This window comes from Dermacentor albipictus, chromosome 1, assembly GCF_038994185.2.
Source record: "Dermacentor albipictus isolate Rhodes 1998 colony chromosome 1, USDA_Dalb.pri_finalv2, whole genome shotgun sequence".
NCBI classification, from domain to species: domain Eukaryota; kingdom Metazoa; phylum Arthropoda; class Arachnida; order Ixodida; family Ixodidae; genus Dermacentor; species Dermacentor albipictus.
In genome coordinates, this window is record NC_091821.1 from 57,062,893 (window position 1) to 57,089,386 (window position 26,494).

General features: G+C 47.7%; 1 protein-coding gene and 1 long non-coding RNA gene across 2 annotated transcripts in view; both read right to left on the bottom strand.

Annotated features, from left to right (window-relative positions):
• The window catches only part of LOC135899359 (uncharacterized), a 31,909-nt gene extending 26,655 nt beyond the window's left edge, over positions 1-5,254 (bottom strand). The window contains exon 1 of the long non-coding RNA XR_010563605.2: positions 4,946-5,254. This is a non-coding gene — a long non-coding RNA (uncharacterized lncRNA). The remainder of the gene's footprint in view (positions 1-4,945) is intronic.
• Positions 5,255-6,616: 1,362 nt separating this feature from the next.
• LOC135899360 (uncharacterized) lies at positions 6,617-8,055 on the bottom strand. The gene is made up of 2 exons (XM_065428609.1): positions 7,480-8,055; positions 6,617-7,401 (listed from the first exon to the last, which is right to left on the bottom strand). The coding sequence occupies exons 1-2, from the start codon at positions 7,884-7,886 to the stop codon at positions 7,356-7,358; spliced, it is 453 nt and encodes a 150-aa protein (XP_065284681.1). The 5' UTR covers positions 7,887-8,055; the 3' UTR covers positions 6,617-7,355.
• Between the last annotated feature and the right edge of the window lie 18,439 nt (positions 8,056-26,494).

A 26,494-nucleotide genomic window follows, 5' to 3' on the forward strand; every position in this document is an offset into this window, starting at 1 on the left:
CTGTTCATTCATTAAAGTGTTCTTAGCACAAACAGAAAGCAAGGAATGCAATACCGATTCAAATACTTTTGACGCACTGCAGAGATAGATATAGGCTGACAGTAACTCCAAGTCTAGCACCCGATTTGTGCATGAACAATGTCCACGCATCCTTCCGAGTGCTAGAAAACATACCAGACTTTAGGGAACTATTGAAGATGCTCATGAGAGCAGTGAACAAGTATGCTTCCATACGTCTTCGGCACTGCTGAAGAAATACGATCAGCACCACATGAAAGGGAAGGTTTGAGGCGCTTCATACACTTGAAAGCAAGGTTTTCATTGACTGATAGCGTGCACACCATGCCAGACTAAGAAGGAAGGTTACTTGAAGCATATTTCGTGCCATATGGCGAACAGAAATGTTCTAGAAAGGCATCAGCAGTGTTCGAGACATCACCATTTTTATCAAGAAGACATACATCTTTGGCGCTCTTTTTAGAAGGGTGAGAGCTCACGAAGCTCCAGAAATATTTTGAATTATGTGTCATACTGTGACTTCAACACAATCAATGTGGTTGCAGTGATGATTCTAATAATAATAATAATAATAATAATAATAATAATAATAATAATAATAATAATAATAATAATAATAATAATAATAATAATAATAATAATCTTAATAATAATAAGCTACGTCTGTCATAGCTATGTATGACAGACATAAGCATGTAGATGCGGTGTCGGGCTGTACAGGCGTGATGGGGCTAAGGCTGTGCTCACCGCTTGTTCGGACGGACTGAAGAAGAAAGATGGGTGCTGTTCAGAGAGCCGTCAAGCACCCTGCAAAATAGCCAGACTAGTGAAATGTCTCGCTGGTATTGCAGGGTGTGCCACTTGAGGGCTTTGAGGCAATCCTTGTAGGCTGGCATGAGCTTGCGACGACCGAAAAGACGGGACTAGAGGGTGTGTGTTGCCCGACACTGAACCTCAAGTCTGTCAGCGACGTGAGTTTTGTACGGGGACTATACTGTTAAGCAGTACTCAAGCCATGGCAGAATGATAGAAGTGCAGAGTGCTCGGAAAACCTTATAGACCACAAGGAAGGCAGACACTGGACACAAAACGAAGACTGCGATTAGATACAGTACTACTGAGATGTGCAGAAGAGTCGAGAGAATTAGGGCTGAATGTCACGTCCAGAATGGGAAGGGCCCGAACTGTCTTTGTAGGGGTGCCTCTGAGGAAGTAGGCTGGCCGTGCATGAGTTTTGTTGTGGCTGATACTCATGCCAGCACTTCTTGCAGTGCTACTACATAGTTAGTTATTGTAGGCCAAGTCGTTCATATTTACGGAATGTATTTATTTGCAGCGCGTATACTGTTCACCGGCCTATTGTTGTAGTGGAAATATTAACCTATTAATCAAGCGCATTTTGCGAAGGTGCATTAGGAACTTGATTTTGAGTTGATCTTTTTCCTGACTATAGTTTAGAGAATCGCAGCGAGAAACATTTTAGTGGAAGCTGAAGAGATTCGGTCAGTTTAAGCATATCGACTGCGCAAAGCACTGATCACATCTTTTTACCTTCCCCGCAATGCGCTCGCACCATCTTCTTTCTCCATAAATAACAAAAGAGATCAAAAGCCAATTACAGCTTCATTGACTCAGTATGTGCTGCTTCTCAAGCAGGCATGGACGCAATCCTGGTATACGCGGCTGCATGCATAGGTCTTTTATGATGCACTGCAGGTCCTCTTGTGGATTGCACACGGGGCATATTCCATACAGATCTTTTCTTTTTGCAGTGCTCAAGTATAAGGACACACTGACTCAAACATGGCTGCGCTGTCTCTCCTTCAGTGCGTCAGCGTTCTTGAGTGCTGCACGAGCAATTTATCCCCAACTAGCTCATGCACTTGAAGAAAGTGAGTGATGGAGTACTGTGAACTTCTACTGAACTGGATTTACATGCCGAATAGAATAGCGCACTTTCAGCTGAAACGGACTATACGGCTGATGACGTATGCACTTCACATTGTTCGGCTACTAGTGTCTTTTGCTTTCGAAAGTTATGTTTGCAACTGGAAACAGCGCAGAGCTCGCCCGTTAAACTTGAGTCACCCGAGACCACACGAAACACGCCGCGGTTCACCACCCGAAGTTCCACACGGTTCGTTTGCCACATCACACATCACACGAAGTCAGAAGTGCGATATTTGAAATCACTGCAGTGCCAAGCGTAACTGAAAATTCATTTCCTTCGACAGAGTTGAGGTGGACTCGTTCACTAACCAGTTAAGGACTCGATGGACGTGCTAGGCTATACGCGTAACGTAAGCAACATCGGCGGTAGGCGAGTGCTGATTATCCAGACTGCGGAGTTCGGAAGTATGTTTTTTTTTTTGGGGGGGGGGGGTTTACGTGCCAAAACCACTTTCTGATTATGAGGCACGCCGTAGTGGAGGACTCCGGAAATTTTGACCACCTGGGGTTCTTTAACGTGCACCTAAATCTAAGCACACGGGTGTTTTCGCATTTCGCCCCCATCGAAATGCGGCCGCAGTGGCCGGGATTCGATCCCGCGACCTCGTGCTCAGCAGCCCAACACCATAGCCACTGAGCAACCACGGCGGGTGGAAGTATGTTTCCATTCATTTCGAGCTCGACAAAATACAAGTACACCAAACACAGGCGCTGCAGCAGTCGTCATTAGGTTGGATGTTTTAGCAGACGATCGCACTGAGACCCGCGGAACCCAGTGAGCAGGTTGGATTTGCCGACGTCGTTCGAAGTCTGTTAGGATCCGCGTCGCACTGCCACAACCCACGGTCGTCGGTCAGGTCGTTGTCGGCCTACCATCGCAACACTGTCCTTCAGGAACACTGTCGCGCGCATCGCGCGTCCGAAGAACTCGGACGATCGTCGATGTCGGCGTCTTCGTATCGGCGGCGATCATAGGTATAGCATGGGCTTAACAGCCGGAGGCCTCGCAGCCTCCTATTGGTTGACGCCGGCGACGTATCGCAATCTCCTCTGATTGGTGCACGCCGGTGTAGCGTCGCCACCGCGTCCGCGAACTTCTAGCATCGGCAGTCGACAAAATCTCTGCGCGACGCCACGCTTCGCCCTGTTCCCGACGGACGTTTTAGAAGCATTGGCGCAAGCCGAAGCTTGCCGCAGTGTTGCCAATTTAGACGATATGTAGCCAAATGGGGCTACAGAAAAAAAAAATTTGGCGTCAACTTGGGCGAGTTGGCTATGTGACTATATTTGGGCTACTAAAAATTGGCGACTTGGCTTTGTTTGCGCTCTACGTGGTGCCCTAATCCACGCTCCAGAGGGCTCTCATAGCGTAGAACCAAATTTCGAAGGCTATGTTTTAGATCGCTGACCCGGCAGCGCAGCTGTGCGTGTATCCGTGCGCGAAATAGCCTACTCCCCCTCAGTGCGCCTTTGTCTGATCCGATGGCTTTGATATTTGATGCATATAAAGTTACACCGCACTTCTCAGTGCTAAAATCTGCTTCAGCAACATCATAACATCTTCGTCTTATCCGTTTCGATCATCACACTCCCCATCACTTTGCATCGGAATGAGCCTGGGAGGGTGTTTCACAGTACACTGTACTAATATGGCTATGCTCAGAAAGGGGGCGCAATAAATTCGGGTCGGGTGATAACCGAAACACGCAGCCGTTGCTTGTTGCAGACGGCGATCGTATACGCTTTCCGGCCGCTAGATCCCATGTGAACAAGAAAAAGCGCGAGGCACGCGCGATTGAGAAGAGTATACAACCGCCCGGCTCACGTGAAAACGACGGCGCGCACTTTCTTACTTCGGTACCAGCAAATCTCCACCCGGGTCGTCGCACGCCGCATTCACAGCTATCGCCGCCAAACATTTTGGGGACAAGCAGCTTCACCTATCTGTTTTACAGCGCGTGGTGCCATTGACAGCGTACTGGCCGCTTTTAGTAGACTAATCCACACGCGCCGCCGTTCCCTGCTGGAGGTGGCGCGATGTGGGCCTCACGTTTCGCTTCGGTGGCATCCGGCGTCGCCCACCAGCCTCGATGTTGCTTTGGTTTCCCGTCACCCTCTTAAACACCACAAAATAGGAAAACCACAATACGCGTCTCGAGCCGCCGGAGCACCACCAGCTCGACGCGCGTCGACGTCTCGAGCCGCCACTATCCGCGCGACCCCTCGCATTACGTAAATGTCAGCAATAGCCGAGTTTTTCCATTTTGTACAATGGAGCTGTTAGAACCTCGCTGGGTTTCTCATTGCGTCCGCAGCAAGGTATATGTAAACTGGTGCCGAAGCTTCCTTAGAAGACCACATATCAAGGAAATTGGGCTCGTTGTAACCGTCGCCACCTACATATCCTGAGGACAACTAAGAACAAGCCGAAAAATAAAAAAAAAGTGACGTCACAACTGGAAATGGCCGTGGCGTGAACATCTAACGCTACTTGGCGCGAATGTTTGAATTTCTTTAGCGTCCGACATTACGGCTGCAACGACAGCTGTTATTTTTCTCTCAAGGCTGAGGTGAGCTTGCGACTCACCTCAGCTGAAGCGCCAGCGTGTCCTTTAAATATTGTAGAGTGGAGTATGTCTTAATGTGAACGTAATTAGGCTGTTATTGACGGCAATTGCTCCAGTAGCTTCCTTAGCAAGGTGAGCGAATAGGACGGAAATAAATGTCACTGCCAAAGAGCTTTCAAAATCAGATTTACTTTTACTTTTCTTGAATAAGGCAACCAATATAACTGACCATACAAAAGTTGTTTCTATGATGAAAAGTACTATGCCCAGCACACAGTCGTAATGCATAGCAACCTATGCGAATCCTCTTAAAAGATTAATTCGTAATTCCTTGCGACACCATGTATTAATATCCAACAATTATCAAACAACAGTGCCCCACAGTATCATTCAGAAAACATTCCACTTACCGATTTTGCTGCCCATCGGACACTCAGTGCCTGTGTTACTGAGCGTAAATGAACATAGCGCGACGTTTCTTCATGGGGCGCTCCGCATTTATCGTCACGACAAAACAAGCGCGTCGGATGCCGTAGCGTGAACGTGCACGATAACAGAAGACCTGCCCTCACACCTTTCGCCAACGAATGCAGCGTGCTAGTTCACGCAAAATTTAAAGTGAACCACATGCCACCCTTTGAAGAAACACGCAAGGAAACAAAAATAAAAAAAATCTAGGACGAAACCACCGCGTTCAAGTAACCAATGCCATTCCTCACGACATACTAGCTGGCTTGCACAGCCTTGCCAGCCTTGTTGGAGAAGTATGAGAGAGGCCTTGCACTGCAGTAGGCGTAACCAGGCTGCTGCTGCTGCTGCTACTGATGATGATGATGACAGCCTTGCCAAGTCCTGCGCCAGAATCACTGGTTGATAGAGGTCGCCAAGAAAGAACTAATAAATTGTGAAATGAAAAAAAAATTACATTTGCACTTTTAGTGCGGGAAAATATCTGATAGAGAAAATTTACTCGCACGCCAGTATTCTGATACAAATTTTAGAGCATCTTTTTACACGTAGGTTTTATAGTACGCGCGGGCTCATATCTTGAAAGCGGTCTGTGAAAGGGTCTTAGGGCTGCGTGTTCTGAGAGCTCCGTGAGCACTGTGTTCTCACCGCTACAATGGCGGTGAAGCGAGAGGACGCATGATCGCTGCTGCGGGCGCTATCTTGAAAGCGATCGTCTTGCGGTACGGACGAGTGGACAGACGGTGTTTCTCACTGGGTAGGCATGGAAATACGTACGCATTTAAATATGCGTGCAGAAAATCACCTGGGAGTTTCTTGCTCAGCATGACGCAGTACGGTGTCATTACCAATGGTATAAAACTTGATCCGGCCAGTACAAACGACAGCGCTGCGGCGACTCGAACTGGGGCGTTCAAGATCCATTTACAGGGTGTCACACCTAACTTTAGTCAAACTTTAAATATATGCAAATGCCACGTAGCTAAATAGAACAAAGGTAATCATGTTTGCCGTCGCTTGGAGGTACTCATATAATATGTTTGAATTCCGTTGTTGAGCGTTGCCAAGTGCAGTTTCCAGTGACGGCCTCACCGGATCAAGAGATTCCTAGCACCCTCGGCCGCGTCGCAGGTCTGACCACCGCCTTCGTCAGACCTGGCGGTGGGGTCTTAGGGCCATCGGTTATTTGTAGAGGTCATGAGTGAAGTAGGGGCCGAATAATGCACCAAGGAGGACGATGCCTGTTATGGTGAGCAAGTGCTTTTTTGAAGCTTAGTGGGCCTTCCGAATTGGGTTGCACCTCGACAATTACAACCCCACTGGCTCCCGTCATTTTGTTTTTCTTTCGCCGGTGATGCCAGTAAAGAACACGTCTCCCCGTACGTCCTTTCCATTGTTGACGCTACAGCAAGAACGAGCCTGTGCTTTTTACCATATGTGCATATCTTGTGGCACAATTTGCAGCTGTTGTCGCAGTCCAGTGTTTTCAAATAAGTGTGAACCTGCGTGGTCGATGACGTTGGGTTATCTACAAAGCGAAGGCCAGGGAGAGCCTAAGAATGCTGCGCTTGAAATACACAAACTATCGCAAAGATCGAAGAGAGACAAAAAAAGAAATATTCGCACAATTTATTTCAATCTTGTGCAGCGTCCACAGACACGTTTAAAACACACGTGAGAACATAAAATACATATCAGCGGTTCTATAACATGCGTATACGTAACGTAATCAGTTCTTCAAAACATGCAAGAGCCGCTGCTACTAAATAGAAAACACTTAGCATTGGGGTGGTGCAATCTCAGACACCTTTTAAAATACTATTGAACAAATACACTTACGTTGGACGACATTTTTACCGCGACCCATTAAAATAAACAATGGAGGTAATACTTTCTTTTGACGATTTCAGTTGAAACAAGTTCACTGCTCGAATGGCGACGCAGTGGAAGCTAACACAGTTTCTCCATTTGTGTGGAGAGAAGCATCACCCTCATCGTAAAGGGACATGCCATTACGCCGGAACGAAGGGAAGACAGGAGCAAAGCAACTCGAAGTCGTGCGTAGGTCTTCATTATGCATGAAGCTGGTGTCAATCATTAATGGGCAAGTTTGGAACCCTTGAACTCTCGCGTACAGGCCGCCTCAATCGCTCACAGCAATGTCAAGTAATTAAGCACACAAGGCGCACTATATTTCCTTCCTTCATTTTCACCTTTGATACCAGTGGGATATTACGACATCGTTCGGCGAAAACACGTCTGTCTGTAATGCCCTAAGCAGGTTGTCATGCCCTTCCCGAGTACAGTACGTGTGTTAACACGCACATGGTCCAGCAACCAGTCTCGTAGAATTCAGGCGCGCTTCTCGTAGGGCAAATCCTTCGTTGGCGCAAGTAGGCTATGGTAAAGAAAGTGCATCATTACCACAAACACAAGCACAACAAAAACGGCCACCAAAACAGCGGTAAACACCCACACGTAGTGCTGCTTCCACTGCATGAAGCTCCGCCGAAACCATCTGTCCCAGCCATAGTGCCTCCGGGCCGCCTGTTCGTCTGCGTCATCAATCCATCGTCCTTCACGCTCGGGGAACTGCTTCTGCTGCAACTGGCGGATGTACCCGAGGATGTGTCTTGCAGCTAGGGCCAATTCATCATCGCTGAAAGGCTCCTCAGTGGGGACGGCGAGCAACACCTCATGGTATGGGGGCGGTGGTGTACCTGGCGGTGGCACGTACCCTCTTGACGCCATGGGTATCCCCCTCTCGTCCTCGGGGTCTTGGCCCCGGGACCGTTGATCGTTGCCGCCGCCAGACCGTCTGGCACCACGTCCGCGCAGGAGGTGAGCCGCGAGCATACCAGAGGTGATGTTGACCTCGGCCATGGAATCCTTAGCAAGAGAAAGGCCAGACTTTGAATGCGTAGCAGAGCTTCGACGGATGGCAGACGGCGTGGGGCGTTACCAAAACCCGACGCAGAAGTCAAGACACTAGACACGGCACCACTTGCACTGCGTGCTGTGCTCCACTATGAAGACGCTAATGGAATGCGAACTGGATGACAACGGCGCTATTTATACTGGCGAACTTTTTTATGGCGTTATCTGAAAAAAAAAAGACAGAACAGACAAATGTGAGTGACGATGATAACGTAAGATATCTATCACACATGATCTGCTTGACCCAGTGCGGTTGAAGCCAAGAATTTCACTGTTATTCGGGGCTTCGACCGCACTGGGTCGAGCAGATCATGCGTGCTAGGATGCATAGATATCTTACGTTGTCAGCGTCACTCACATTTGTCTGTTCTGTTTTTTTATTCTGGTTAAATTATTCTAGTTTTGTGGGGATCAACTTCTTTATTTTACTACTACTACTAATTATAATAATAATAATAATAATAATAATTGACATAGTGTCAGTGTTGTGCATTATACACTTCGTCCCGTTTTTTTTTTGGTTACTGCGTTATACTTTAACCTGACTTCCATCTGGAAAGCCGCAAAAGATGAAACATTCTCATCAATCAGCGCAATTAAACGATAAACCTGGTCAAGTCTCCAAGCCATTGCCTTTATAAGGAATAGGCTTCACGCGCAAAAGCTCACGGAAGATTCCTGAATAATTCGTGCTCCTCGTAAATTGTTTACTCAACGTAAATCTGCTAAAACTTATCTAGAGGGTCTTAACCATAACTGAGAAAAATAGGTCAAGCAAGGCCCGACTTGTCGCAGCAAAAATGCCGCATAGATCTGCTATATGCGCTACGAAGAACAAGAGAGTTGGGCTAAGGTTAACCAATTAGCACACTAAGGCATGAAGTAATATGCGGGAAAGCCATGTTTGCTGTTGCTAGAACTAGCCTCGGTGCAACACCGTCGATGCGGGCTTGTTGAACGCCCGCTGCACTCAAGAACGGCTGTTTTCAAACTGAACATATTTATTTATTTATTTATTATTTATTATTACCATAAAGGCACTGGTGTGGGGTATTACATGAGGGATGGGTGAACACTTTAGTGGAATGGGGACTCAATGGCAGCATTGAGATGATGTGGATTGGAGTTGTGCACCACGTCGGCGGAAAGGTCATTCCAGTCCCGGGCCGGCTTCACAAAGAAAGAATGAAGGTGCGCAGTGGTGCGGGCAGGCGGAGGGTACACAGATTTTTCGTGACGTAATCGGCAAGATTGACGCTGTGCTGGAATGATTGCTGAAGTACTAGGAGCAGAATGAGAGAGAGAGAGAGAGAGAGAGAGAATGAAGAGGAAAGGCAGGGAGGTTAACCAGATATGAGTCTCCGGTTTGCTACCCTGCATTGGGGATGGGGGATAGGGGTTATTAAGATGACAGAGAGGAAAACGCAAAGAAAAACGAACGCGCACACATGGAGACACACACACAAAAGGCGTTCCAGTTAAAGTCGTTCACACAGGCCGGTAGATCACAAGAAGCGCAAAAGCGCTTGCACGGCCTTCTTCTGTGACGGTAGGTCCTTTCGATGTTGCAGAATTCTTCTTTCGGATAGCGGTTGGTCGTCCAGTTGGTCAAGTTCCTGGTTGAGGCATGCCCTCTGTGGACTGTACTGCGGGCAGGTGCACAAAATATGGCCAATTGATTCTTCATGGCCGCAGTGGTCACAGGTTGGGGTGTCGGTCATCCCTATGCGGAAGGCATAGGCTTCAGTAAAGGCAACGCCCAACCAAAGTCGATATAAAAGCGTGGCCTCTCTACGGCGAAGCTGTGATGGCGCTCGAATACTTAATGTTGGATCAAGTGAGTACAGTCGCGGATTTCTTAAATGTGGCTCATTCCATTGCGCCGCGGTCCACTGCCGAGCAAGTAGGCGGAGCTTCCGTGCCGCGTCAGTTCTAGAAAGAGGAATTGGGACGTGGCGCTCCTCAGTATGGGCTGAGCGGGCAGCGTGATCCGCCCGTTCATTGCCGACAATCCCACAGTGACTTGGAAGCCACTGAAAGGTTATTTCGTGGCCTGCATCACATATATAGTGTAATGTCTCTGTAATATGAAATATTAGTTGTTCGTGCGCTCCGCGTCGTAAAGGTGACAGTAGAGACTGCAGTGCCGCCTTCGAATCGCAGAATATTGTCCATTTGTGTGGCGGTTCATCACCAATGTGATGAAGAGCAGTAAAGAGCGCTGCAAGCTCTGCTGCCGTCGATGTTGTCGCGTGGGTCGTTTCAAATTTGATTGTTGTAGCTTTCGCTGGTATGACGAGCCAGGACTCCTCGTCACTATTTAGCCTCTCTACCAGCGGACAGGCCACACACATCTTTCAGCCAAACGATAACTGCATATGATGAATCATTGCCAGCTTGTTTCACTCCGGCTGCGAGACCTTCGATCCCTCCATGGTGTCTCGCTTAGCCAAAACTCAACCTCGCAGTACCTGGTATCTCGAAAAAAGCTGATCTGTCATCACCAGCCCTTAGACAGCTCACGCTACTATATTTGTACGAGAACTACCGTGACTCTACGCATATTTACACTGATGGATCTGTCCTTCCAAGAAGCAGAATGATAAAATTTGTGATAAAGACACAGTCTGAAAACATGACGCCTTATATCTAGATGGGAAATTCCTGCTTTTAGTTTTAGCTGAGAGACACTAGTGTGGTAAGAATAATCAGAATAAATATAGCCAGCTGCACGATTCTGAACTGCTTCTGGAGTGTTAGAAAGGGTGGTTTGGTGCGGGTCCCAAACAGAGCATGCGTATTCTAGCTTAGGTCTGGCAAAAGTTAGATAAGTTAGTATTTTAAGGATGGTGGTACGAAGCGCAAGTTGCGGTGGAAGTAACCAAGCGTGCGATTGGCTTCGTTAGTGATGTTCGTAATATGAGAGGACCAAGAAAGGTAATTTGAGAGTGTAAGGCCAAGGTACTTGCATGACTCTACAAATGATATTTCCCAGTTGCAGAGAACGTACTTAGAAATATGGTGAAGCTTCCGTCGATGAAAAGGTACTAGTAAAGTCTTTGCTGATAATAATACCTGATCGATATGATCAATATCTCATCGATATGAGTGCTATATTACAGTATGTCGCCATGAAACTTCAAGGACAGAAAATTATTTCGTAGTACATATTCTAATGTATTCTGCACTATTCTTGAGGGAGAAATTTACTAGCTGCAATAACACAAGCCTCAGGTTAAGCACGGTTGCCCTCTACTTTGCTGTTGCGTAATATTCATTCTAGCAACTTTCTTTATTTGCTGGCGCATACGACATTTCGAGCAGTCGATCCTTCTGGCATTTTCAGAGACGCGCGCACATGTGACGTCTGTCAGTTGTAAAAAGAACTGACAGACGTGACACTTCTGGTGCACTTCAATTCAATGTTCTTTTACAATATAACTTTTGTCAGTCGGGCAGGATACGGTCAAATGCGCATGCGCAAACTAACGGCAGCTGTTGTTCTCCGCGAATTCGCGACAATGAGTTTGTCGCAATAGACAGTTTAATTCCCCTAACACACGGGCACTTCAAAGGCCTTAGGAGCAGGGGACAGCTACGAAAGAGGAGCTCATGCAGGTGAACAGCAGGATAAAATGTACCTCCTTTTCCGTAGAGGCCCCTTCCAGAAGGGGAGCTATCAGAACTGGGCTTGAGGACTCACCTCAAGATCAGTTCTTGACCAATACAAGACTCGACGAAATATATCGGTTCCTTAATAACAATTTTCATGCTGCGAACTCCATCTTATACTTACGGTGACGCAATTTGACCCGCTGCACGTATGTAATACACAGAAGCAACACCATTTACTTTGCTGAGAACTTTACAGCACCGTAGGGCGTGTCAGTAGCGAAATTCCTTTTGGAACTAGTTCCTTCTGCGTGAAAAAAAAGAAAAGAAAAAGAAATGCGCTTATCTCAAAGGTCTCCGCACTTCGCCCGTGTGTCAAAGGCACGGAGTAAAATAGACAAGTGCGCCGACTCGCCTGTCAAGGAGTTACAACCTGTGTCTTTATGAGCCAGCTGTACTTTTTTATAGAGTGAAATCATAGACGCGTCATCTGCAGCGGCTTATGTGCGCCGTGGCGTATAGCGAAGCAACGTGAGCTCTCAGTCTGTTGACTAGTAATTCGTTTTTCGTATAAATATTCGCGCGTTTCTGCGGTTGCCTGCATGACGCCGTGTGTATAGGCGCGCTCTAGCGAGTACGACTTGTACACCCTGCCGAAGTTCTCAGGATGTTTTGATTCTTTTATATGCATGAAAGTTATGATATTATATATATATATATATATATATATATATATATATATATATATATATATATATATATATATATATATATATATATATATATATATATATATATATATATATATATATAGCCAGTGACATAGAGATAAACCGAACAGCCAGGCAGCCGCGCATACATAAAATTATGCGGATCCCCACGCACTGTGGGAACCGGTGAATGCGAAGCATTAATGAGCCAGCAAGGCAAAATGGCACATTACGAAAGGAGATGCGTTGTAGATTTTATTGACGAACGTGCTTCTCGGCCACTATGAAGGAGCTCACAGAGCAGGTGAAAGTTTTATTCAGCAGGACAATACGCAGCGTGCTCGACCTTGTAGAAACGCCACAATGTACAATGAGGGACATGCAACCTGTTTCGGCCTTTGGACTGAAAGCGCTCTCATAACTTGTCTTAATCGTCTGCTAGAAGATATGCGTCCGCCCTCATTTCATAAGTAATAGCGACTTCAAATGGCAGATTCAGAGGGTCCGACGAACTGTGCGCCGGAGAACTGCGACACGGCGGAGGGCAACAGAATGAAATCTGCGATTGAAAAACAGGCATTCCCGCCAGAGCAATTGGGACGCTAGCGGCACATCCACTTTCGGAAGCGCCCAGCATGCCCCGCGTGTTTCTTCGTGTTCTGCTTGAACTCGCGCACGCGTTGTATTGACAAGTCTCACATTTCCTTTTACGGTCCTGCGTTCTAATGGAAGGCACAACGCATGCAAGTCTGCTTCTCTCGTCCGTCGTGAGTGTGTCGCAAACATCGAAAAGGCAGCGAAGCCAGCGATCCGTTCGGTGGCAACACATCGAGACAGCCTGAAGAGCCTTCGGAACTGCATTTCACCAACAAAATCAAAGGCTGTTAAAATGCGAACTTCCGGTAAGGAGCCGTTGTCACCGCGTGAAACGAATACTTGCAAACGACGTCGTCGACGAAACGCGCAAATTTCGGTCTCTTGGCTGGCCGCCGAAACATGTTGTTGAATGTTTGCTTGAGTGCACTATAACTTCCGAAGCTTCTTCGTTGCTTGAGTCTCAGCTGGTCGATTCGGAACTTGAACTGGATGAATCATAACACTCCGCAAGTAGTAAGAGCGCAAGCTGACGATGCGAGTCAGTATTCATTTCTTCCGTGAGACCGCGATTGGCGTAAACGCCATGCGCGCGCCATGGCGGTACGTTGGCTGTTGGAGAACTGACATCAAGCGACTTCCGGTCGACTCCGTCAATTTTTGCACGGAACGCTGCTCCGTGGAGTGCATCTTGTGGTGGAGCTGCTCCCAATTCGCCAGTGAAAGATGCGGGAGGCACTCTCAATCTCCCAATGGAATATACTTGCTCCACAAGGAGCAGAAAGCTACTACCGTAAGTGCTCCGAATCCGCCATTGGAATTCACAATAAATTCTTAATATGCGACACGACTAACGCACCAAGCGTTTCAAAGAGCTGGCTTGCACGATGAATTCGCAAAGCTGTTATAGTTTACCTGTTATGTAGGCGTATGTGGCCTAACGGTAGAAGCATCGGGCTTTTCTACTGGAGGAATCGGGCTTGAAACCAACCATTCGACACGTAATTTCTTGTATATATCCTAGGCCACGAAGTCTACGAGTTGTGGGAGCGCGACGTTTTGGCCTCAATGTGCACCTGCGCAGTCTACAGCGGCTACGTTATAACTCCAAAGTGCAGCAGCAGCTCACGAAAGCTCGCTTTAAATAAACACGCTCTGAAATGCAAACCAGTCCTTAAGTCCAAGGGTCGAGACACTATAAAACACTTCGCACTGTTTATTTCAGTCAAGTGCGGCGTTAACAAACTCGTTTGAATGGACCTTGACAAAATAACATCCATAACGGATAAACAAAATAGGTGCGCTACGCAAAACTTCAATTGTGAGAAACACGGTAGCGTCAAAGCACCAGAAAGGCATACCGCGGTGTAAAGCACTACAAATAGAAAACACTGTTGGCATCGGAGAGATGTGATCTGGAGGCGTGCATTCTTGCATTTAAAGAAATATCGTTACACCACACCCTCACCAATAGTTTTCTTTATCTGAAGCGCCATCCGTGATAAAGGTGAAGAAGTTCCGGCAGAACACGCTCTTTCACATGGGCTACGCCGACTATCGGCGTTTTAGCCGAAAACTCGTCAACTGCACCAGCCTCGACTAACCGATCGGGTTCCACTCGACAAACGCTCCGTTTCAAGACCAAGTTCAAGTCGGTGAGTGAATTTTTCGTCATCCCACGCGACTTTGAAAATTCGAAGTGGAAGCCCCGTTAGGCCTCGATAGGCTTAGCGCATGAGCGACCGCCTCACCACTTAATAAGCGGATCGCTTCTGTCGAGCGTAGGAGATGGCTACATCAGAAGACATGGACCTCCAAATACCCCCTCCCCCCCCCCCCCCCCGCATCCGGTTAACAACGCGGACGAAAACGGGGACAAAAGAATAATTTCCGAAGCGGGCACTGGCAAAAGCCAAGAGATCGCCGCCCACAACCAGGTGACGGACGGCTGGCAGTTAGTTCTATCGCGGCGACAGCGAGAGGCTGCACAACGACAGGGAGACGTCTTCCAACAACAAGAATACCCTAAACGGACAGCCATCAGCAGGCGGCGCGAAAGGTGACGGGCAAATCGGTCGTCGCAACATGCGCTCGAGGAAGGAGAAGCCTCTGCCACCATTACCGAAGAACGACATCAAGATAATACTGAAGCCTCACAAGGGACAAATGTTCAAGGAATATCTGAGAACAGAAATACCACAAGCGATTATTCGGGCTACCAGGACGATAATCACAGGAAACGGACCGAACCAGCGAAAAATCACCGGAGAGAATTTCATACAGCGAATCCGAGAGGGAACGAATATCATAATCGTCTCCCCACCTTCACTGGAAGTGGCGGACGTCATTCATCGAATCACGTGCATGGAGCTGCGAGGCAAGCAACACCCCTTCAACGTGTACGTAGCGGATCCAGATGATAGCTACAAAGGGGTGGTGCACGGATTCCCAGCACACACCGAATCAGCAGATCTCCAGCAACGCTTGCGAGTCAGGACCCAAGGAGTCACCATCGAAAGGGCCCGAATGCTGGGAAGCCCAAATACCGTTCTCCTCACCTTCGCACCCCAAATGCGTGTACTACATGGGAGTAGAGATGCGGTGTACGGAGTACAGGCCAACAATCCAAATGCGCCTGTAGTGCATGCAAGAGGGTCACCGCTCGAACGTTTGTACGAACCCCAAGAACATATGCCGTGGCTGCGGACTCGAAAATCCACCCCCACAAGGACACGAATGTGAAGTGAAATGCGCCGTGTGTAGGGCGGCGGGGCACGAGACACGTCGGTGCCCGAACAAACTGATTGCCGCCAAGCGCGTGAAGACGACTCGCCAGTCTCGTTCGCGGGAGCGGTCAGGACAGAACACCAAAAAGGCACCGGGGCGCTGGTTCGAGTCGACGGAAGAGGAGGACTTCAACCGGCACCGATCGAGATCCACATCTCCACACGGAAGCAGAGCGAATAGCAATACCCCCTCGAGGAACCCCTCCAGCTCCAGGAATTCGCAGCGGTCGAATTCGCCACTGCCTAAAAAACAGCAGGTGAGTTGAGCGAGGGTTGCTTCTCCCACTGCTCCAAAACAGAATACTAGTGAAAATGATAAATTTATTCAGAAATTGGAAAAGGAAAGTGCGCGACTAAGAGAACAGCTCTCAGGAAAAGAACACCAACGACAATCACTTGAGAAACAAATGTCAGATTTAGAGGCGCGCTTCAATAGCACAATACAACAGCTTGAAACGCCGCGTCATCCTGAAGAAATAGCCAAAACAAAAGCGGCGGCATATATAAACTCCGTCTCCGCGCAGTCTCCAACAACCCAAATCTCAAATAACGCGCAGATAACGGCAGCGCAGATCCAGACAATGATCGCGGAAAACTTCAAAATATTTATGCATGAAATGATTATGTTAGTTACCCAAAGGTTAACGGAATTTCAACAACTATGCACGAACGACTTCGAGAAACACAAGGTATTCGTGGCGGAACAGCTTAAGGCAGTCTCGAAGGCTGTTCCCACCAAAAAACGCGCAATTGCGGTAGGAGCGGGTTTGGCAAAAACTAAAATAAGCCACTGCGTAACGGAATCTGACAGCTCGGACACGGAAACGTTACGGGCTTAAAATAAGAGTGGGCAACATGACTAATCACGCTAAGAAATCACAACGAATAAAAAATTCAGAACAATTAAAGATATGGCAATGGAACTGCCGCTCCCTTCTCCAGGAAAGCGGCAGTGTTCCACCAGTTTATCAAAAACTCCGCAATCTCTACGGACGTGATATGTCTGCAGGAGGTCAGGGCCAAGCCGGCCAAACTGCAGGGATGCTACATTCTGAGCGATCCTCAAAATTCGAAGGTCGCCACGCTGGTGAGCAAGTCGATAAACCCTCAATTATTAAAACTTCCGCAAACTGAGGGAGAGACTAATTTCATATAGTTATTAGTGTGATGCCATGAAACGGTGTAAGGTACACACACTAATCACAAATCTGTACAGTCCTCCCAAAAGCAAAGGGGACGACATACCCCACATTCTCTCAGCAACAAAAGATTTAGCGGGCACCAGGGATAAGGTGGTGATGGTAGGTGACTTTAATGCACCCCACATACTATGGGGATACGCGAAAACGTCGCCCAAAAGGTTCCTACTCGAGCGCACCGCAACGGCCTTGGGCTTACGAGCAATCAATCAGATCGGCAAACCGACGCGCACGGGTAACAGCGTCAGCAGAGACATGGCGCCCGACCATGCCTTTACAATTAACATCAGAGACGCACAATGGATTTCCTTTGACGAAAACCTGGGAAGCGATCACGACATAATCCGAATAGCGCTCTCCACGCCAAACATACGGAGAACAATAGGAATGACTAAATTAACTGACTGGCCTCGTTATAGAGAACTCCAGAGAGCACTGGAGGAGTCGGATACAGCCCCGACCAACATGCGAGAATGGACTGAATTCCTTCGACGAGCACACGGAACACCACTAAAGCCATTGAACGTACAGCGGAGGGGCCGGTGATAGGCTCTCACCTGGTCAGCCTATGGGAATAGAGGCGGAAACTGGCCAAGAGGTGGAAAAGACTACGTCTAAACAAACACCTGAGACAACGTATCGCTCAAAACGAGTGGGCGACGTTCTGTGGAACGCTATCAGGAACTCTGGGAACGACCAGTACGTGGCGAATACTACGAAGCATGCTAGACCCGATGAGCACGCGTACTGAGAATAACAAGAAGCTCCAAATTATAGCAGACAACTTCGAGGGTACATACCAAGATCTAGTCCATGCTCTTCAGAAAAAGTACATAGGACCCTCACCTGCCACGGGATCGTCGTACGCGAGTGTATGAGGCGGCACAATCCGCAGTTCAAAACTCGGCACCGGGCCCAGACTCGATCACAAATGCAATGATTCGAAACATTGATTCGGTAGCCCCAGCGAAAATAACAAAGATTTTCAATAGAGAGTGCTGGGCCAAGGGAGACTTGCCCTAAGAGTGGAAATTGGCTAAAATAATCATGGTGCCCAAACCAAAAAAGAATCCCTCGATTGATACACTACGGCCGGTGTCGCTCACTTCGTGCCTGGGTAAACTCTATGAAAGGGTTATCCACAACAGATTGCAACGATACCTGGAAGAGCGGAGCTGGTTCCCGGACTCCATGATAGAATTTCGCACGGGTTTATCTTGCCAGGACGCGTTCCTCCTACTTAGAGACGAAATTATAACTAATATACCGTACGGCGACGAGATACTAGTCCTAGCACTAGACGTCAAAGGAGCCTTCGACAACGTCTCTCACGCCGCAATATTGGAGGAACTCGAACTCGCGGGTTGTGGTGAGCGCACATACAATTACTTAAGAGCGTTTCTTTCCAACCGCGAAGCAAGCTTCAGTACTGGCCAAATCACTTCGGATTTATTTGAAAAAGGAACACCTCAAGGTGTTCTCCTTATCTCCTTTTGTGTGTTATTATCTTGTGTGTGTTATTATTTGTGTGTTATTATTATTTGTGTGTTTTGTGTGTTATCTGTGTTATTATCTCCTTTTCTCTTCAACATGGCGACGTGTCGCCTCGCGCACGATCTGGATCGGATACCCGTCCTAGGTTACATGCTCTACGAGGACGACATCACGCTGTGGACGAGCAGTGGTTCACTAGGGTATAAGGAATATACGCTCCAAAGCGCAGCATTAGCGGTTGAGAAATTTTCTACGTGGTGTGGCCTGAAGTGTGCACCCGAAAAATCTGACGTCATCCGGATACACGTGAAAGGCTACAAATCCAGAGGATCGATTAACATCGTGGTTGAGGGCCAATCAGTTCGAGAGGTGCCCACGATGCGAGTCCTGGGTTTGTGGCTTCAGAGCGACGGGAGAGCAGTACAGACACTCAAGACCCTCAAATCCACAGCCCACAACATAGCCCAAATGACACGTCGCGTGACGTATCGAAAAGTGGGAATGCGAGAAGACGATACCCTAAGGTTCGTACAGGCCCTAGTGGTTAGTCGAATCACGTATGGCTCACCGTACCAAATCCTGAACAGGGAGGAGGAAAAGCAGGCTAACACAATAATCCGAACCGCTTTCAAGGCTGCTCTGGGCCTACCTAAATGTACTTCAACGGAGTGCAACTGAGGCAGGCCACTCTGATGCGACAGAGGGAGCGCGTCAGCTTCACAAAAACTGGTAGGGAAATATTGGCCAGACTCAATATCCCAGCATACCCCATTTATCTCACAGAGCAGGCCGTAGCTCTCTCTCCTTCGATGAGATCCAAAATTAGAGTAGCCCCAATTCCAAAGAGTATGCATCCCGAGTACAACAAAGAAAGGCGCAAAGCACGCGCACAACACATTCCATCAGCGTACTCCAATAACCATAGGTACAACACGTACTACACGGACGCAGCTGTGTATGCAGAGGCTACCGGGCAGCGCTACCAAAGGAGTTACGCCCTGGCAGTAGTGAACGCGATCAGCCAACAGCAAATTACCGCGTCGGCCACGGCGGGATCCCCCACCTCGGCTGAAATATTAGCAGTGGCGATCGCACTCGCTCACGCGGAGCGTTCGCAAAGGGACTCGGTCGTGGTCACGGACTCCCAAGAGACATGTCGCATGTTTCTCAAGGGGCACGTGACTGCGGCTAGCCTCGCGATAATCCCCAAATCCTTCAACCACCATCACCGCCTACTCTGGTGCCCGGGCCACGCGGGGGTACAGGGGAACGAAAAGGCTAACACGTTAGCTCGAGGGTTCACTAACCGAGCGATGGCGTCCTCTTCTAACCCCAACCACCCGCGCTACCCCTCACAAAATTCCACCAATTTAAATGCCAAAGACATCCTTGCTCATCAGCGTGGAGTCCGCAGAAAATACCCGCCGCCTCATCCACAACTTAACGGGGAAGACGCCGCCAACTGGCGTAAAATACAGACCGGAGTATTCCCCCATTTAAAATTGCTAAACGCCATGTATCCCACTCGTTATAGGGCCAACTATCCTTGGTGCGGTGGCATACCTACCCTAATACATGTAACCTGTGAGTGCACTAAGCAGCCTCATAGGCCAAATACCAGTAACACAATGGAGCAGTGGGAGGCACAGCTCGCCCGCTCCGACCTGCCACGAAAAAAGTCCTTAATTAGCCAGGTCGGACAGGCGGCAGAGGCCAGTGGGGCCCTGGACTGAGAGGCTCCGACCACACCTCCTTCAAATCTTTTCCATTGCAATAAAGTTTCTATCTATCTATCTATCTATCTATCTATCTATCTATCTATCTATCTATCTATCTATCTATCTATCTATATATCTATCTATCTATCTATCTATCTATCTATCTATCTATCTATCTATCTATCTATCTATCTATCTATCTATCTATCTATCTATCTATCTATCTATCTATCTATCTATCTATCTATCTATCTATCTATCTATCTATCTATCTATCTATCCTTTTTTGCCAATTTAATACAAAGCAAGTTCACTGCCCGAACGGCGGCGCAGTGCAAGTTAACAGCATTTCGTTATCTGGCTGAAATGAAACACCATTTGCATCTTATCTCTAGGTTACGCCATAATGAACTTCAAACACGCGTAAAACATCCCGCAGCCATGCGTCCATCTCTATCAGTATGCTGTTAGACATCCGCGGACCGTTTTGGCGCCCTACCGCCCACTCCTTTGGGACGCCGCAATTGCTCAGAGCAACATCAAGTAACTAAGCTAAGAGGTGCTGTATACATCATTCCTTCCTATTTGCGCTTCATTCCGGCGTGATAATACTACATTGCGCTGTGGAACCCGTCTATGCGCCATGCACTGTGCAGTTCTCCATGTCACGCCCTTTCTGTCTATGGTACGTGTGTTAACACGCACTTGGTCTAGCTAGAAGTCTTGTAGAATTCAGTCGTCCGCCTCATCGGTGAGTCCTTCGGCGGTGCGGCAAGCCGTATCGGAAGGAAAAGCCATTACAAACACAAGGAGGGCCATCGTCAAAACAAGGGAAAAGACCCAAATTCAGGAGAGAGAGAGCAAATGATAAATGAAAGGTAGGGAGGTTAACCAGGACTGAGCCCGTTTGGCTACCCTACACTGGGGAAAGGGAAACGGAGACGGAAAGATTAAAGAAAGAAGAGAAAGTCCACCGGGGATATCGTTCAGTCACTCAGTCCGGATTACAGACGCTGATTCAATCCTGTATCTTTCAAATATCGCAGCAGCGCTTTTGTGGCCTTTTGTAACTGCGATATGCGAGGCCATGGTCCCAAGATCTTGTTCAAGGTGAACGGTTTTCTATCTAACTGGTTGAGAGCTGTGCATAGATCTTGTCTTTCATTTTCAAATGATGGGCAGTAGCACAGTAGATGGTCTATAGTTTCTTCGACACCGCAGGCATTGCACTCGGCGCTATCAGCCATTAAAATCAAAAACGTATATGCATTCGTGAATGCGACGCCCAAGCGTAAGCGGCACAGCATTGTTTCCTCATTACACGGAAGCCCTGGTAACAGCCGCAGTTGCATAGATGGATCGAGGGAATGCAATCGATGTTGAGTGAAATCAGGTGTGTGCCACTTCTCCAATGTCATACGGTGCGCTAGCTTGCCTAAGTGTTGGGCTGCGTCGGTACGCGATAAAGGTATAGAAACAAGGGCTGCTCCTTCGTGTGCTTTCTTAGCAGCGTCGTCAGCGAGGTCGTTGCCGGAGATACCGCAATGGCCAGGCAGCCACTGAAACACGACGTCGTGCCCTTTCGCAATCACGTGATGGTGAATTTCTCGTATCTCCGATACGAGTTGTTCACAGGACCCTCGACGAAGAGATGACAGAAGGCATTGTAAGGCCGCCTTTGAATCACAGAATATTGCCCACCGATTAGCCGGTTGGTTGTTAATATAATCATAATATAATTTAATATAATATAATTCAGGTGTACCGCTTCTCCCACTGCATGTGGCACCGTTGATACCATCTGTCCCAAACAGAGTGCCTCCGGGAGGCCTGTTCGTCCATGTCCTCTATGCTCTCCCTTTGATTTCGGGGTACAGCTCCCGCTGCAGTTGGTGGGTGGGATCGACGTGTCTTGTAGCTAGAGCATCCTCGTCTTGATAAAATCCCCACCGTGTGAGGTGGGTCTTCACCGCGAGAATCAGGAAACGTCGACGAAGGCGGGCATCGTGATGATGAAAAAAAAGTAGAAAAGAATGCATTCAATTCATTGGTACATGGTTGTAACTATCCGATGCGAGTGGTTTTGATTAACACGGGGACCAGGACGGCCTTAAATAACCCCTCGCGGTCTTGTGGTCATCGATGTCTAGGAAAACTTGGGGAACTTATGGAAGTATCAGTATCTTCGTCAGGTTCTGAAGTCGGTGAGCTCCTGCCTTTCGGGTCTTCTCAACTTCGTCCTTTTGTTGGTGCTCAGTGCATAAAGAGGTGATGCTTTTTCGAGGAAGAGGGCAATATGTCGGCATGGGAACGCCCACTTGAACGTTTCTCACACTTGACAGGTCGCTGAAACTGAGTGACAGTGACAAGAACTTTATTAGAGTGTCCTGAGGAACTTGATTAGGGGGCAACCAAAGGCTCCCCAATCACTGAAACTGAGTGTTCGCAGCTTCTGCACGATGCATTTTCATCAGTGTTCTACAATGAAGATATACCTTCTTCGCCAATATTGGAGCCATTGCCTAACATTTCCGTGCTAGAAATTGTCATCAGTGAATTTGGTATTATTGCGCTGTTGAATAAGTTCAAAATTACTACTAGCTCTGATCACATTGGCTTCAATAATAAGATACTTAAAAACGCTTCTTTAAACATTTTTCAAGTGTTATCAGCCCTGTTTTCACAATCATTATCATCTGGCATTATTCCTCATGACTGGCGAATAGCCGAAGTATTACTAGTTTTTAAATCGGGTGATCGCTCTGTTCAACTTAATTATCGTCCTATCTCATTAACTAGCAACATATGTAAACTTCTCGAGCACGTCATACATACACAAGTCATCAACTACCCAGAAGACCATGATATCATTTTCAAGTAACAGCACGGTTTTCGCAGGGGTTATTAATGCGACACTCAGCTCACCGGATTCACTAACGATATATTTTCCGCATTTAACGAAGGATTCCAAGTTGACGCAGTCTTTCTTGACTTCTCTAAAGCTTTTGATCGCGTCCCTCATCGCAGGCTTCTTATCAAATTCACACACTTAAATATTCATACAAACGTTCTTGTATGGATTAAAGCTTTCCTCTCCAACAGACAACAATGCACCTGTGCTAATGGCTGTAACTCTTCTTCTGTTCCTTTAAAATCTGGAGTACCCCAGGGCAGCGTGCTTGGTCCCCTACTTTTCTTAATTTTTAATAATGATCTACCCAAATGTGTCTCATCGCGAATTCGATTATTCGCAGGTGATTGTGTTATATATCGTAATATCAGTAATGACGCTGACCGACTTTCCTTACAAACTGATCTTGATGCGATGACCGCTTGGTGCTCGTATTTAATGTCGTTAAATACGTCTAAAACCAAGCTAATGACATTTACCAATCATTCCACTCAACTTCCTACCGCCTCTCAATAATGCTAGCGTAGAACTTGCTCCAACTTACAAGTATCTTGGCCTTCATCTTCAGTCTGACCTAAAGGGCCCCTGAAACGGTTCGCACAAATTTTGTAGACGCGTAGGGCACAGCTTAAGTAGAACATTCGCACCACAATTTAAGTGAATCGTTACGTATTAATGGAGCTACAAGCGATTAGAAGTTACCCTCCTCCCCAGCCATGCTTTTCCCCCTCAACTCGTTCACCGAGCGATCGCGGCTAAGCTCCGCCTTCACTGGTCCTGCGTCACGATGCGACGTCACATCGTCCACTTCCGGTTGTTTTGGAGTCCGCCCTCGCCCGCGCGAAACCTTTCCGCTAGCCGCTTGGCTGTCGACCCCAAGCGAGAGCTATCGAAGCAGTGTGCGTTGCGAGCATTCTGTCGTAGCGCCGAACGTGCCTGGTATTCCGTTAACCACAGGCAAGCTGGTCATTTCGGCAAATGACTGGAGGCATAAACTCAAGCTGATGACGGAACTTTGGCGTAGACGTACGTGAGCGGCCTCATCGGTCTGCACGGTCCAGACACTTATCGGCGCAGCGCTTAACCAGCCAAACAAAGCGCTAATATTGCTCTAGCCAAGTGTAAAACATTTTAAACATTTATAAAAACAACGTGTTGATGATTACACTCCTGCGAAAAATACGCACCAGCAGCAAAGAAGAATACCCTTCGTTGCTGCTACTGTGTATTGTTGAGCTCTATGCCACCAGGTGGCTGCACCATGCAGACCATTCACATTTGCCCTTCTGCTCATCTCGGCTCATCCCGTTACGGCACAGTCAAGCGGCCAGACCCTGTCCCCTTGCGCTTACGTTTGCCCTAATACGGAGCTCGCGAAACGCTATTGCGTTAGTAATCTTCCGGTGTAAAGTGACGGCCACAAACGCGCAAATCCTGGCGCCGATCGGATAGCGGCAGTCCGATGCGCAGCAGTCAGTTCGTTCGTACGCTGCCTTGCAGAGGGACACGATGTCGCAGCTTGACATATTGCCAGTTGCTACGTTTGCGGTCCACAAGGCAACAAAGGCGAATCATAGTGCTCGCGAAAAGACTGAGACCAACTATGACCGCGGAGCTCTCGTCAAAATGGAGTACGTTGTAACACAAGCAGACGACACTTGCTGTGTGCCGGAAGTGCTTAAGTGTACTGAAAAAGTGTTCTTGTGCATTCTCTTTATGTTACTTTCTTTTTATAAAAACAAATTAACTAACATTCCAACTATTACGAAGATCATTTGTTTACCATAAAGTTGGAAAAATTATCGATCACGCGCCCTGGTCAGCCAATCGGATAGCTCGCGCCTCTGACGTCATATGGTAGATTTCGGTCATATGGGTAGGGGCGGCTTAAAATTCCGCCGAGCAGTGCGCTGCGATCGGCAGCGATGTGCATTTTTAAAACCTTATAATAAATTACACGCTTTACGCAGAGCACTTAGATGTGTCAATTAATGATCAGAAGGGTCTACTCTAACGACTCAGTACGTTTGTAGAAAATCGTCAAAAAGCGTTTCAGGGTCCCTTCAACTTGGCATTACCATATTAACACCGTTTTAGCATCAGCTAAGCGAGCACTCGGTCTTCTTAAGCGTAACCTCAAGCACGCACCTTCACACTTAACAAAACTTGCTTATATCACGCTCATCCGCCCAAAAATTTAATATGCTTCTGCCATATGGGATCCCGATCAAGCATACACAATAAAAAACATTAAATCTCTGCAAAACCATGCTGTTCGCTTCATCTTTTCCGGTTATTCACGCTTCACCAGCGTCATATCGTTAAAACAAGGTGCCGAGTTGGAATCACTATCACGTCGAAGCCAGTTTGCTCACCTAACCTTATTTCATAAACTTTATCACCATTCCACGCTTCACGATGACTTCTTTTCACCAGCCCCTGCAGTCTTCCCGCGCCGTGACCACGCTAACAAAGTGAAACGCATAACATGCCGCTCATCGCTCTACGCAAAAGCATTTATTCCTCGCACAATAATAGAATACAATAACGTACCATCACGCATAGCTACTGAAGTTAACTTACCATCTTTCCAAACATTGTTGCGAGAAAGCGGTTAGTGGTAGCAGATTAGTTATTACTTATTGTTGTATGTACTGTTGGCCAAAAAAGAAAACGGACCACGGCTTAGGTGCGGCAGCGGGGCCACACCGGGGCGCTGCTATCTCGCTCCGTGCGCTTACGGCGATTGTGCCCCAAGTCACGCCAGACTTCGCCCTCACTCTCACGCGGTACCTCGTCACGCTTGATAAATTTCTAGTGCGACGTTCGGTTGCTGTGCTGCTGACGGTGGGGACGAAGGGGACCGTGCATCGCCGGTAGCCTAGCACATGGCGCTTTCGCACAGTAGCGCACGGCCACGGGGCATCAAACCGCGGCACTGAGAAGGAACGAAGACCCGTCCTGATTGTTGTTATACTTACATTCACCTTATCGTTCATATTAGTGCATGTCGCCGGCGTCCACCGCTGCTCAATTTAGCCGCAACGGCGGCTACGGTGACGCGCGCACTTTCACGGCAGCGCGATGAGTTACGTAATGTGGAAATTTGGGCTATTTGGCGATTATTCATCATACCTTGCCGATGAAGCAGCGCACTGACGCGGACACAATGAAGACACACAAGAAACGCAGACGACACACACAGCGAGTGTCGTCTATTCTTGTGTGTCTTCACTGTATCCGTGTCAGTGCGCTGCTTCACCGGCAAGGTAAGCGATAAGTTACAGGCGTCAAGCTTTACTGTGGGTATGGCTTTTCTGTCGAGATTCCTTCTCCGGCATTGTCTCCCGCGGTGGGTTTAATATTCATATCATCGAGGCCTCTGAAAACTGCTTTGGTTAGCTACTACAATGCGTAGGCCGTTATCCAACTTTACAAAAGTACCTTCAGGAAGAGATGAATGGGAAGACGAATTGGATAAACTAATCAGTCGGGAAAGTTTATTCACGGAAGCATTTCATAGCTTGAAG

Bases quoted from the DNA above. Each gene is read 5' to 3' on its own strand.
- LOC135899360 (XM_065428609.1), bottom strand. From the start codon at position 7,886: ATGGCCGAGGTCAACATCACCTCTGGTATGCTCGCGGCTCACCTCCTG. The intron at 7,402-7,479 runs GTGGGTGTTTAC...TCTTTACCATAG, and splicing joins CAGTGGAAGCAGCACTACGT to CCTACTTGCGCCAACGAAGG.